Source organism: Trachemys scripta, chromosome 7, assembly GCF_013100865.1.
Source record: "Trachemys scripta elegans isolate TJP31775 chromosome 7, CAS_Tse_1.0, whole genome shotgun sequence".
In the NCBI taxonomy this organism is placed as follows: domain Eukaryota; kingdom Metazoa; phylum Chordata; order Testudines; family Emydidae; genus Trachemys; species Trachemys scripta.
In genome coordinates, this window is record NC_048304.1 from 76,463,059 (window position 1) to 76,478,205 (window position 15,147).

At 40.0% G+C, this 15,147-nt stretch overlaps 1 protein-coding gene across 1 annotated transcript in view; it reads left to right on the top strand.

The window, feature by feature from the left end:
- Positions 1–430: 430 nt before the first annotated feature.
- Positions 431–15,147, top strand: part of BICC1 (BicC family RNA binding protein 1) — a 209,920-nt gene continuing 195,203 nt past the window's right edge. The window contains exon 1 of the mRNA XM_034776029.1: positions 431–812. Within this exon, the coding sequence (XP_034631920.1) occupies positions 614–812 (199 nt within the window). The 5' untranslated portion in view covers positions 431–613. The remainder of the gene's footprint in view (positions 813–15,147) is intronic.

Here is a 15,147-nt window from a genome sequence, read left to right on the forward strand (position 1 = left end):
GGGATCCCCATCCCATGAAGGGGTGCCCCCCAGGATAAGCATCTCTCTGTCCCACCGATGGGGTGTCTTCCCGGAGTTGGAGATCCCGTGCTCCCATTGTAGCGTGTTCCCCCCACTCTCCATGGGGATGGGGTCTCTCTGGGATGGGGATCTCCTGACCCCGATTATGGGGTGAGTCCCGCGCTCCCAGGAGGGGCCGGGGATCCCAGTGGCCAGTGCTGGGTGCCCCTCACCGGGATCCCGGCCCCGCGCCGCCAGGCTCCCTCCACCCCCATGCCGAGGGTCTCCCTCCCCCGGGATCCCCTGCCCCCTCCCCCGGCCCGGGGATATCCCCTGCCCCTCCCGGCGGGCCGCGGGCTGCCCAATGGAGGCGGAGATGCTGTGCGGACTGCGGGCGGGGTGGGGGCGCCGCAGAGCCGCGGCCGGCCCGGGGACTGGCGCACTCGGCGGGGAGCCGGAGGGAGAGGCGGGCGCAGGCAGCGGCGCCGGGGCCGGGACTCTGGCAGGCAGCGGCTGGGATGAGGCGCGGGGGCGGCTGTGGGGGCAGATAGCGTCCCGCGGGGAAGCGGCCGAGTGGGGCTCGGAGCAGAGGCGGGGGCCGCCCGGCAGCGCCATGGCGGCGCAGTGCGACCCGCTGAGCGGCTACCTGCCGCAGCCGCTCTCCGACCCGGGCTCCAACAGCGAGCGGAGCGCCGACTCCCCGCTGCCCGGCTCCGAGGAGGACTCGGCTGGCCCGCGGCCCCTGCGCAGCCCCGAGTGGGGCGAGGAGCGATTCCGGGTGGACAGGAAGAAACTGGAGGCCATGCTGCAAGGTGAGCGGGGTGCGCGGGCGTGGGGGAGCCCCGGGCCGGGGAAAGCGCTGGCCGCCGTGGGCTGGGGCCGCGGGAGGGGAGCGCTGTCTCCCGCTGCTGGGCTAGCGGGGGCGGGAGGTGCGTGTGGCGCTGGGGAAGCCGCGTCCCCGCAGTGGGCTCCAACGGGTCCCCCCGGCGAGAGGCGGCTGGTCTCTCCCCTGGCAGGGGGTGCCCAGCCGCTGGCCCGGGGCCTGCCCCTCTTGCTGGGAAGGGCTGGGACGCAGGCGGGGACTCCAGCTGTGGACTCGCCTCTGCTGGACCCCCCAGGAGCTGGGACACTTGCTGTTTGACCCCGGGTAGGGGGGCGTAGCATGGCTGCTCCTGCTGGGATGTTCCAGGTTCTGCGCTTCTCAAAGCGGCCCCTAAGAGACCGCGTTAGGAACGGTCCCCAGAGAGAACACTTGAAATGTCCTGGCTCTGAAACTTACTCCCCACCCCCACCCCCTCCCCGTTCCTGTTCCCTAGCACTTCCAATCCCAGATGTGGGTAAACTCTCTGCTGTCTGCAGATGTCAGGGCTTACAAACCGAGCTCCTCTTGGGGGTGGGAAGGGATTCTTTCATAAAGCGGTGGAGACTGAGCTCTAGTGTCACCTAAATCTCTTGCAAAATTCATCTTGAGTTACCCTCAGTTCGTAAAAATCTCACTTATTATTAATACAGGTGTCAAATTCTGTCTCTAACAACATCACTTCGCAGTTCTGTGGTTTCACCAGCAGCATCCTAACTATAAACGCTATTAGCGTTACTGGTATTGAAATAAAGCCTTGCTCTACTGTGAAAACTGTAAAAGAGGTTGTAAAAGGTTTCAAGGTAATCTTGAATGTCGTGGGCTACTGGAAAGACTTTAAACGAACAAAAACGAGCTTTCAGCTCATCTGAAGCATTTCAGATTTTTCAGGAATAGGACAGTGTTTTGCTACTTAGCATAGTGAGCTTTCATAAAATGGAAGGTTTCAGAATTGCAAGAAAACTTTCCATTTCTGGAGTTTTTTTTGAATATCAGAGTCGTTTAAATAATGACTATATTCTAATTTGATCTAATATTTTTCCATTTTAGTTGGAGTGTTGCAGTGCAGTTTTTTGAACTGATATATATTATCCATACCATATCACTAAAATAATACACCTAATAGTGTAGTGTACTCTTAAGGTAAATGATTTAGAGGTTATTTTAGGTGAAAAAACTTAGTTTTGAAAAGAGTAACTTATTAGATATACATGAGTAGTAATGTTTGATGATGTTTGTGTTAGGGTTAGGATTTGTTATACATTTGTATTGTTTCTTGCATTTTGTTCCACTGTGTTTTGAATTATGTCACTCTCGTGAAAGTTAAGAAAACAGGTTTTGAAAAAATATTAATACAAATAGAAAATATTGTTTTAAAGGTGGATGTATCTTTCACAGTTGTGTAATTTATTTAGCTTTTCTAATACCTTTTGCTCTATTCCAATGAGAATGGAGCTGAATTGCAAACTGTTACCTTTAAAATTTCTGAGAGGATAAAGCATATTTGAATTGAATGAGATTATGGAACTTTTAAAAAGTGCAATTTTATTTTCTTAAATGTTTAGAATGACACATGATAGTTGATCGAGCTTTTTTTTCTTTCTTTTTTTTTTTTTAAGAGGAGGAACAGGAGTACATTATTAGCATGCACTTAGCATGGCCTGTGCAAGCCACATAATTTTATGGCCACTTATAATTGTGTGATGTATAAATACTGTATACTTAACTGACTTTCTTTCTTTTTCAACTGTTCAGGCTGCATTTTTCAAAAATCATAACAGGAGACTTGTAGCTCTTCATTTATGTATTATTTCACGAATGAAAATATTTGCTCTTATGCATGAGAGCAGTCATTCTAAATCTGTAAACGTAGTGCTTTTTATTGCCTTCTGAATTACTTGAAAATGCACTGAGTAACTTAAAGCAATGTTAGAAAATGTAATCTTTGACAACAGGAAAACAAAATGGAAGAAAAAAATCTGGTCCCATAATTCATATTCCCTGAATATGATAGTTTATAATCAGTGTAATTGGAATTTTGTAATTTAAAATAATAAAGTTGGAGAAATGGTAGAGAGATTGAGGATGAGATAAGGAAGAAATTAATTCCAAGTAAATGCACTATTTTTTTGGATATGTTTTGGAGAAAACATTTTATTTTAGCTAGAGTTATGCCAGTAGTGAACCAACTCCTAAAAATAAAAGGTGTGGGGTTTTTTTTGTGTTTTGTTTTGTTTTGTTTTTGCTTTTTAAAGAATCTGTCAGCTAAAATTGTTCAGTTAATTTCCTGAAAATGTTTTACTCATCATGACCATCACGGAACGTCTGTTTAAATTTTTTAACACCAATGGTGGTGGTCCGAGGGGGGGAGGGGGGGGAGAAAGGGAAGAGGATGCTGGATGAAGTAACTAGGAAAACTGGATTGTCTGCCCAAAAACCGTGGTATGACTTGCTAATTATAATGTTTGGAATTTGTTTCAAATGAGATTCTCTCTCCTGGGGGTAGGTTAATCTTTAACCAGTTAATATTTTGTTACTAGTAGAGAAATCTCATTATGTAATAAAGAATGCAGAGAAGCATACAGTTTTTGTTATAACTAACTGAATTAATTCTAAACTTGTGCTCATCAAAGATGTCTTAAAACTAAATTTTGTAAATTGCACATAGACACTCAAAAGAGGAGGTATTCGTGAACAAATGTCACAAGTTAAAAGTGCTGTAGGAAAATAGAAAGTTTTCTTCACTTTTCCTCCACCAGTAAAATAAACTTCCATTACCTCATCCCACAGCCTGTGTCTTTCTACTGCCTGAGGTGGTAAGGGTGGGAGGGTAAAACAAACCTCATAAACAGAATCCAGTCTGATTATATAGCTGTGCCATCCAGTGATTAATGCATATGTATAACTTAAGAGAAAAAATTGTGATATTGTATGTTATTTCAGCCTAGCATGCATGTGCCATAGATCATTTAAATTGTATCCCTCACACAGTAGTATATTGAACAATAGCATATTGAATTCACAGTAACAAGATTTTTTTGTAAATGTAAAAACTCTGACTACCATCATATTGAATTAATTTCTAGTTAGTTAATTGGTATTCTTGACGGAAAAAATAGACTTGTTAGGAAATGGAATAAAGAGACAAGCATAATAAATTAGTCTTTCTCCATCAGAGATGGAATATTGGTAAAATTAAGTTTGTTGGAAAAATTCAGGAAAGGTACTATGGAATAAAGTTACATCTTCAATTAATAGTTTATATTCACAGCACTTCCACCCAACTATCTTAAAGTGCTTTACAAACATGAATAAAATCTCTTGATCCTGCTGGATGCTGCTATGCTCCTTTTATAGATGGTTAAGTTAAACACAGACAGTGACTTTGCCAAAGTGCCCCAGCAAGTCAACGGTAGAGCTGGCAATAATACCCAGAAATCTATGTTCACATTACTATGATCCAGCTTCTAGACAATACTGAATTTCCTTTTTTTTTTTTTTTTTTTTTGTATTGGAGATAACCATCCAGTGAAAGTATAAACTTTGATTTACCAGGGTTTCTAATGGTCTTTGGAACAGAACTACTCTAATGCCTTAGAAATATACCAATAGGAACACATTAAATAGCTCATATGGTCAGATTTCCTTTTTGTTATGTCCAGTGTTATTGCTTGATATTCCTAATGATGATATACATTTAGTGAAACTCTATTTTGTATGCATACTTTACTATGCACTCTATATAGCGTGGTATACAGATTTTTTTTTTTATGTAGAACATTTTTCAGTGTAGATCTGTGAACAAATCTCATTAGACAGATTATTTTTGCAAAAAGGAAGCCGGAGTCAAACAGTATGTCAATGATTCTTTCAGTAGTGACATATTGGAAGAAAATCTTTCATAATAAATTTGTTGCTGTTGTAAACTAAATCTTAGCAAACGCTCAATTAAGAAAATCATTCCAAAATATTAATTTAATTTGACGCACAAAAATATTACCATAACAACGGGGCACTATAAAAGATTAAATTTACAGAAAGCTGTCCAAAAAGTGTAGTCTGACTAAGGCAGCAGCTATGAATAAATCTACAGACAAGATGGCCTTAATATTAAATAAATAAATAAAAACAAAACTCAAACAAACCAACCGCAACATACATTAATAGATTAGGTGTCTTTCTAAATCAATTTTTAAAACGATGATAGATATAATGTGCTTTCTGTGTCATACCTCAAAATAGGTTTTGAATATTGTACACCTGTGTATGGTATATAGCAATGGTTCTCAACCTTTCCAGACTACTGTTACCTCTTTCAGGAGTCTGATTTGTCTTGCATTACCCCCGAAGTTTCATCTCACTTAAAAACTACTTGCTTACAAAATCAGACAGAAAAATACAAAAGCATCACAGCACACTATTACTGAAAAATTGCCTACGTTCTAATTTTTACCATATAATTATAAAAAATCAATTGGAATATAAATATTGTACTTACATTTCAGTGTATAGCGTTTACAGCAGTATAAACAAGTCATTGTATGAAATTTTAGTTTGTACTGACTTCGCTAGTGCTTTTTATGTAGCCTGTTGTAAAATGAGGCAAATATCTAGTTGAGTTATTGTACCCCCTGCAAGACCTCTAAGTACCCCCAGGGGTACTCATACCCCTGGTTGAGAACAATTGGTATATACATATCTTGTATATTTATGATGTCTGACACTGTAGTATCAAGGCAATTAAAATTAACATTTTAGATAAGTATAGTAGGGAAATTCTGTAGATACCCTAATGATACTTATTTTTCGTTATCCTCTCTTGCAGTGTGGGAAAATATTAGAATGTGTCTCTGTCAAGACATCCAATTTACCACCACCTTTAAAAAACAAAACACAAACAAAAAAAACCCAAGCAAGCAAAAATACCTAAACACACCAAAAACTAGACCCTCCCCCATGTTTAAGTTCTCACGTTTGTGCCATAGTCCTACTTGACAGGACTCCTTTTTGATTCAATAGATACTCACTTTTAAATATGCTCATTGTTGTCAACAGTGTTGTTGTTGAAACTGTTCAGAAGTACTTTGTTTGGATAGGTCACCGTTCGGTGCATTGCCTTGTACTCATCTAGGGAGAAGGCAGAATATTGTTGCTTTGAACCCTGAAGCCCCTAGAAATTTGCCATTGGTCCCCCGGGCTTGCTTGCAATAGAACACTGTATTAAGGTAGAACGTGACTTGAGGTTCTTTGAGTTGGTCCCCATGCCCAGTTAGTCTAATGTTGAACATGACTTGTCCCTGTCTATGCTGATGATTTCCCAAGATTGTGGTCTATCTTGATTAATTTTCAAAAAGGCAAACCTTATTTGACTGTATACCGACTTTGTACAAAGTAATTGATAAGGCAATTATTGATTAATTTTTAGGCTTTAATGATAACATTTCATACAGAATTAATATGAAATGTCTATACAAATCTCTCAAATGTTGATAATTCTGCATAGCTTATTATTTTTTCATCCTCCTCCCTCTTTCCAAACTCCCAATGGGCACAATTTTTCTTCTTAGATCCTCTCCTCTGATTATTATCCTCTGGCTGATTGGCAGAATGTTTGTTGCCTGCAAGAATGAATGCTCACAAACTGGGAATACCTTTCTCCAGAGTACATATCAGTCCTTTCTGACTGGGGTAAGGCAAAAACTTTAATAGCAATGTAGCTCTAATAATTCCAACAGTTCATCTTAATAAAGTTGCTTCTAAATTAGAGTCTAATGATCATATTTCTTTTGCATTTTGAATTCATATTTTACTGAAAGTAAAATGCCTGAGATTGCTTTGTTCAGAATTTATGCTGGTGGATGATTGTGTCTGATATACTTCAGCAATAATTCAAACAAGGCCTGGTTATTCTGTATTTGATCATTTGCATATTTTTTTTCTATTCTCAAATGATCTTTCATGCAAAACTATAAGTAACTGGATAAGGAAAATACACTCTTTTCAGTAATTATACAAATAGGTATGGAAGTTTTCTTCTCATACTACCCACATTCCTATAACAGCGTCTGGTTCTTCTGACAGGGTAATTCTGAATTCTCTGTTAATACATTTCCCCTTTACTATTTTGATTTCATTTATTTAGCCAATGATACTTTAAGTTTGGCTGTCTGGAATATTGAAAGTCCTAGAGAAGGAAGACTAGGACTACAAAAATCCTAGCAAAGTTGTGTTGATACTCAGCCCTTATGCTTCAATACAGTGGTTCTCAAACTTTTTTTTTTTTCGCGAACCACTTGAAAATTGCTGAGAGTCTCGGACCACTTAATGATCTTTCCAAATGTTGTTTGTACTGTTAGCTAACTATTGTAAAGCGCTTTGGATAAAAGGGCTATATTTAAAAAAACAACCTTAATAATAAACTTTTTTTGTTCTACAAATAAAAGTGCAGAACTCATATTTTAATATCAGTAGTCTTACCTTTCTAATGCTATGGATGTGCCCTCTGTCCCCCACCACAGCAGCCACAGAGCTGAGGCTGGGAAGGAGGGCTGTCTCTCCCCAGCAGCCGCAGCCCTGGAGTTGGGGAAAGTCGCCTCTTTCTCTGGCTGCCACAGCCCTGCACATCCCAAATTCCCCCCACCCCCTTTTTCTACTGCCCCCTCCCACTACCCCTTATTCCCCCCAAGGCCACCACCTCACCTTACATGTGCGTCTTCTCAGGGTCCAGACACCTACTTAGTGGAGCCATACCTGCGCGGCTCCACTAATTAGGTGGGTGGCCCTTCATTCTCTTGTGTGTGGCCACCCAGGCATGCACCTTAGAGAGAACTATTTGCGGACCATCTGAATGGAGCTCGTGGACCACAGTTTGAGAGCTTCTGTTTTAATACAATCATGGTTTACAGCAGAAGATTACTCACTGAAGACCTGAGTTTAGTAGTTTTTGTGCTAGGTAGCTGCTTTGTTGCACAATCAAACTCAAATAGTGGATGCCTGATTTTATAGGGCATTATAGTCCTTGTAAAACTGGCAAATTGTATAGTATCTATAAATGTATATTGTAAAAGCTGGATTTAAATTGTGCAACAAAATTGATTATTAAGCTTCCTTTTTAGTATTTTTCATTTGGAAATGAACTGTTTTAACATAAGGGGCAAAGATGCTTCAGTGATTGGCAAAGACAGAAATTTATCACATAAACCAATCAGAATCTTAAGAAAAAGGTATAATAATGATAGCTATCAACTACCTAGAATATGTTGTATAAAGGAACATTTTTGCCATCCTTTGATATAAAGAACGGTGTACTATGTTGGTAATTTCAGACATGGGCAGTTAGAATTCGACTGACTTAACGTTCTGACATTTGAAATGTCAAATGTACAAGTGTTGCTGGCAGGGATGCAGAGCAGAAGGCTGTCTTCCCTGTAATAGTCTTTGCTAGTGAGAACCTCACACTGACTCATTAAGAAGAATAAAATTTAAGATACTATCTCTCTTTGTAGACGCTTAAAAAGTTCTTCTACTAAAATCTCTGACTCTTGTCGTTTTTACTTTCCAATGCATAAAAAGTATTCTGGATAAACACATAGTAGTGTGGTAAATGGAACCTTTCTAATAGCATTTAGTTTTGGTGTTAACATATGTATAGCCGAAAAGGTTTTAGATATTTTTCTAGCTTTCAAATCCCAAATGTGCTGACTAGACTTTTCTATATTTTTTTATATCTGTGTGTGTGAAATGATTTTTGGTGACTTGTAGTTTAAAAATGTTCTTGCATTCCGTTAACAATTGTAATAATATCACTTTCTCAAGTTTCTGTGTTTTTTAAGTAGTACAACAGGCTATCATGGTTTGGCATGAACTGCTGAGTTAAGTATTGCTGGCTTGCACATTCCTTTTGGTTATATTATAATCTTTACCTCCATTGGAAAATCTGCCCTGTTTTGAGTACTTATTTCAGGCTGTTTGGCTTTGTGCCTGTCTGCTGTTTAGCAATGAAACATACTTGTTTCTTATTTTCAGATCTTTGTGTAGTAGAATTATTTGTGAAGTGCTTCTTAACTATAGTGAAACATCCACTTTAAATGCTTGACAGTAGAAAATAGTGATGGGCGTGCTCTGTAGCTCTAAATATCATATCTGAAATATTTTAATTTATTAAAAATAGTTTCTAGTTCTAAATATGTGGGAGTCATAATTAATATGCTGTCTAAAGTCTGAGTGCTTCCCATTCAGTTAATTGATGTAGTTTCAGGAATCGTGTTTGTGATTAAATGTGCAAACTTAAAAGGTGGCTTCTTTGAGACTTAGCCTTCCTTTTCAAAGTTCCCACCTCCTGTGTGTAAGCCATGGAGTTATGAACATTTGTAGTGGACAGAACTACTAGATTGTGTTGAAACAGCTGAATGAGTTGAAAGGGGAGATGTACATTTATAAGTTTCATAGAACAGAATGAACTAGAATGCAGTAATTACGGTACTTTGATCCCTACTATACAATTATTTTAGTGGGATAATGAACTTCTACAAGCAGTGCGACATTTGGATCAGGGCCCTTGCAGGCCCTGAACTGAAAGTCCATTGAAATCAGCAGCAATCTTTACATTGACTTCAATGGGTTTTGGATCAGGCCCTTAAAAACTTGGCTAGTTTCTTGAAGTCTGAAATATATTATATAAAAGTAGCATTCCTTCCAGGTTAGGTCTGATATTAATGCCCAGGTGTTAATTTTTCTAGTTTAGATCAACATGACCATTTTACATGGGGTTAGTAAAATGACCAGATACAGTGCTGCATTGATTTGCATAACTGCTTTATGTGAAGTGGGGCTGATTTACCAGTGATCTTGTTTTTATTTGGAAAGAATGTTTAGAATGTTCAGTATAGAATGTTTTCCCCAATAATGTGTTCTGTTTGGGTTTTATGTTGAGGTTTTGTTGGAATTGCAGGAGGTATTTTTTTGTAAAGGCAGAAGTAAGTAATCAACAGCAGTACCTTCATTTATTTTAAACATAACATGTTTATTCACTTGGCAATGGAGTATAGTGGAACTTCAGCCTTAGACACCACTGTTCAACTTAAAAAAACAAACAAACAAAAAAAAAAAACACAGGGGAATCTCTAAAAAGTGGCTGTCATCACAGCTCTAGTGTGATAACACCTGCTTGCTGATGTGATCTTAATAGATCCCTGAATGCAAAGGGAACTGGCCATGATGGTAGCAGTAGTGCTGTGACTGTCACCTTTTTCATCCTTCCTGTGAAGGATCTGAGTATTCTGCCACCATTGTGGTGCAAGATTGACCAATAATGCTTATGTTAGGGTTGTCAACCTTTTAAAATAATCCTGTTATGTGTGTCCGCGTGTATGTAGAAAGAGTCAGGCCTGGTGAGTAGGTTGCAAGGGAATGTATATATGTCTCTCTCTTAGTCAGAGTGGGAGGCTGGAGGTGGGTGAACGGGATTGGATGTTGCTTACATTAGAGTGTGCAAGTGAGGAATGGGCTGTTGGGCTGGAAAAGAGAATCAGCTATGCACTTTTGTGGCCCAGTAGCAGCACTGCACTCTCATGGCCATGGTGCTCTCGGTCTCTGACAACAGCAGCAGAGAACAGCTCTTCCTATTGTGAAATTAGATTGTGTATGTATAATGTATATTATCTAGTTTTCTATATGCTGAGTTGGTTCTCAAGTGGTACATACGATGTAAAATATGCGAAGATGTTTGTTGCACGTTTTAGAAATTGGTATGTGTACACATTGGATTTTTTGGTTCTTGGACTTTTGCACTCCAGCAGGCACCAAGGCTCTGGGTTCCTGAGAATCTTGAAATACGTGTGCCTATGTAGTGGTTCCCCTGTCACTTCTGACTTGGGAAGTGGAGTAGATGAGCTTCTCACATCAGTTTTTGGTCTCTTTTGTCCCATTGGATGGTCAGGAATTACGCCTGACCTGACGATGGAAGTGCCAGTGCAGATCTTGGGAAAATCCCACCAGTGCCTCTTAAGTGTGCGAGTGTATAATTGGCGCATCTGAAGGAGCGCACACTTCATGGAGGAATTGGTGCAATACTTAAAAATACCTCTTAAAAACAAACTAGGTCATAACATTGAACTCACTTAAGTTTTTGAATGTAAAAGGTGGTACATTTAAAATCATAAACTCAGGGTTTTCCAACTTTAACATGGAAAAATGTTTTATTAATTTAAATTTTTAAAAGATCCTATATTAAACATAACTTTGCAACGCATGTACAACCTGGCATTCTCTAGTCTTGTACATTTTATTTTTGTAGCTTGATGTGTTGGATTTAAGCAAGAAAAATGCTATGCATTTAGACTGTGCAGTGTCGCTGTGTTTAGCATTGATTTGGGATCACTACCTTTTGTATTTTCTAACTTTTGATTTTAACCATGTTCAGTGGCCTAAGTTAGGTCAAAAATATTTGATGAGCTTGTAGGCAGCAAGAATAGTGCAGCTAAAAATTTCACTTTATAGTTGTCATATTACAGTATGAGAGTTGGTTACATATTACAGGGTTGTCATATTACAGTACGAGAGTTGATGCCTGTCCCCAGAGCAATTTGAAACATCTGCTAGGATCTTGCTGAAAACTTGGTTTGTTTCTCCTACCTTAAAAATGCTGGTAAAATGTAAACAGTTCAATTCTTGCATTCTTTAAACATCAGTGTTGATATTTTTCGTGTCATTTCAAAGAGCAGCTTGTTAGATTTGAAGTGATGTGTATCAACCTTGTCCTGAAATTTGAGAATATGGGATACTGAGTAGAGGAAATGCAGTCAAGTAAGGATCGATTAGTGGCCTGGGAGTCAGACCTGGGTTCCCTGGCTCGCTCTGCCACTCACTTGCTACAATGTGATCTTGAGCAAGTCACTTGGTCTCCCACCCTTTATCTGTCTTGCATGTTCAGAATATCAGCTCTTCTGGGTGAGGTTTCTCTCTTACCACATGTCTGTATTGTGCCTGGCACAATGTGGCCCTGATCTCTAGGTGCTGCTGTAATACAAATAAAAAGTTAAATGTATGATTACTGAAAAATGATTAGATTTGGTTAAAGATCTTTCTTTTGAAAGATAACCACTCAGCTGTGGATAGTAGGTTTGCATGCAAGATTCTCATACATTTAAGAGAAAACCCACTGTTCATTTAAGCAAGTACCAAGCCTCAATTCCTCTCTTGGCTTTTTGCCTGCTGGGAACATGTGTAGACATAAGCTAACCAGGAGCCTTCCATTTTCCATTTGCGAAGCTTCTTTACACATCAGGCCTTGGAGTCTTCATGAAGTCTCATTTCACTTTTCCATTAAGAGGATACGATAGAATTTCTATAAGAATTGTGTTCTCTGAAAAGTACATAGTAATCAGTATGCTTTAAAGGTCATTCATCAGTAGGGCCCTACCAGATTCATGACCATGAAAAACGCATCATAGACCTTGATATCTGGTCTCCCCCTGTGAAATCTGGTCTTTTGTATGCTTTTACCCTATACTATACAGATTTCACGGGGGAGACCAGAATTACTCAAATTGGGGGTCCTGACCCAAAAGAGAGTTGCAGGGGGGTCGCAAAGTTATTTTAGGGGGAGTCACAGTATTGCAACCCTTACTGCTGTGCTGCTTTCAGAGCTGGGCGGTTGGAGAGTGGTGGCTGCTGACTGAGGGCCCAGCTCTGCAGGCAACAGTACAGAACTAAGGGTGGCAATACCGTGCCATCCTTAGTTCTGCGCTGCTGCTGGTGGCAGCTCTGCTTTCAGAGCTGGGATCCTGGCCAGCAACTGCCGCTATCCAGCTACCCAGCTCTGAAGGCAGAACTACCTCCAGCAGCAGTGCAGAATTAGGAGTACTAGTACCAAAACCCTGCTACAATAACCTTGTGACTTCCCCCCCCCCCCAACTCCTTTTTGGATCAGGACCCCTACAATTACAACACTGTGAAATTTCAGATTTAAATAGCTGAAATCACGAACTTTATGATTTTTTAAAATCCTGTGACCATGAAATTGACCAAAATGGACCGTGAATTTGGTAGGGTCCTATTAATCAGATTACAATATGTAGATATGGAAGGCTCTGTTTCTAGTTCTGTTGATTTTTTTACAGCATTTTTCATCACAAATAGAGTGTGTGTGTGTGTGTGTGTGTATGTGTGTTTGCACACTTCAAAACATTTTCTAAGAAGTTAGTGGGTATCTGTTGAAGTATGCCATTGGTTGAACTGTGAAATGTATCAGCCTGTGAAGCTAACCTAATTTTTCCTTCATGACCATTATAATGTTGTGGCTTTTTATTATTCTAAGTGCCAAAATGGAGTGGAGCTTTTTAAAAATAACGTCTTTGCTTTTTTTTTAAAATGATAGTGAAATGACTAGACTGATGGTATTAGGAAAAGTTCTTTTCCATTTTTAAAACATTTAAGTAACAATTAATTTGAGTAAATGTATAAGTAAAACAGCTAATTCTTTTACCATCCCTTAATTCCCCTGTATACAAATTTGATCTCTTGTCTATGCAATATTAAGTGGCAGGCTGAACTATCTGCTCTTCATAGCAACAAGGTGACTGGCAAAAGACAACAAAATGCACCCTTTTATGCTGATTTATGTTGCAGAATCTCTGTGCTGCCTGCTTGGCGGAGCAGGTAGTCAGTGCACTGGATTCACCCTGAATTCAGCTGGTTGAATTTTATCCTTGGAAGGAAGTGATGATTTTTAACTTTTTGTAAGAGGGGCTTCAATTAACACTTGAAAAATGAGGATTGTTGAAACATTTCATCTGAGATTAAAAGTGATTCTAGTACCTTTGGAATTGAGAAGTGTGCCAGATAGATCTGGCCTGAATTAGATAGCATTTGAGTAATTAAGTAGCTACAGAGCACGAAATGAAATCAGTAAATAGAACTGGTTCTGAAATTCCTCTTTTCGTTTAAAATACCCTGTTTAGAAGGACTGTAACAGAGTCCAGTAAAATCTTTCACAAATAATGAAACTGTCAAAGATCCAGGTTGGGCTACCTAATTTTTGTCATGTTAGTTTTCTACTGTATAGAGATTTAGGGTTTATCTTTATTGTATTCTGTATCAGTAGTGAAGTTTAAGATTTAGTCCAAATTTAATATTGATACATATTTCCATAGTTTATTTTAAAAAAGACTTAATTGTCATATTCTTCTTCAGAATTTAGAGTTGAGTTGCTTCAATATTGCTAAATGTTTACTCCCCCGCCCCTGTTGTGTTAACCAAGTGTCTTTAGGATTGTCTGCTGTGAAATACAGTTGATGGTATAATCTAACCTGTGTTACCCCACTCCCTAATAACATTGTGAATGGGAGGCTTTGATTATATCTATTTTTACTGGCTGTATTCTGTTTGCAGTGTGTATGTATATATTTATGTGGCAGTTGAACATAAGAAATTTGGAAAGTTAAGGCCAACTGTCTTAAGAAATGTAAAAAATGAAATCCTTAGTTTAAAAATAAAACTAATATTAGGTCAATTAAGTGGTGCATTGAAGCATTTTAATGTTATGGAAAACTTTAGTAGACTGAGATGTATTCTGAAGAAACTGCATCTGACCTGTATGCTAAGGTAATTGAAATGCTTGATGGAGCATAAACTGGGACTCTGAAAAATAGATGCCATAAGCCATTTCAGATCTACAGTGTGCATAGATTTTTGCATTCTAATACAAAACTATAATATTTGCATTTTAATACAAAACTTTAATAAATAAATTAAAATTAATGGTTTTACAAAAACCTATTCTTCTGAGAGAGTGCATATCTCCTTTTTTTGGGCTGCTGTTCCCCCACCCCTCCACACCCAGGGCCGGCTCTAGGCACCAGCAAAGCAAGCAGTTGCTTGGGGCAGCAAATTTGCAGGGGCGCAAGAATCCAGCATGGGAGCTGAGAACCAACAGGAGGTCCTGGGAGCTGTAGTTCCTTAGTTAGCTCCCTGCCTATAGAGCCAGCCCTGGAGCAGGGAAAGAACTACATTTCCCAGCATTTCCTTGGCTGCAATTAACAGAAAAGGGCAGGGGAAGGAGTGTGGAACTGAAACCTCATGCTGCAGCTTTCTGTGAACCTAGAGCCAGCTCTAGGTTTTTTGCCGCCCCCCACCGCAGCCCTGGCTCCCCCGCACGCCCGTGTTGCCCCAGCCCTGGACTCTCTCCCCTCCTGCATCTCCTGCCACCCCAGCCCTGGGCTCTTCTCTCCCAGCCCTGGGCTCTTCTCTCCCCCCCCCCCCCCCCCCCCCCCCCCCCCCCCCCCCCCCCC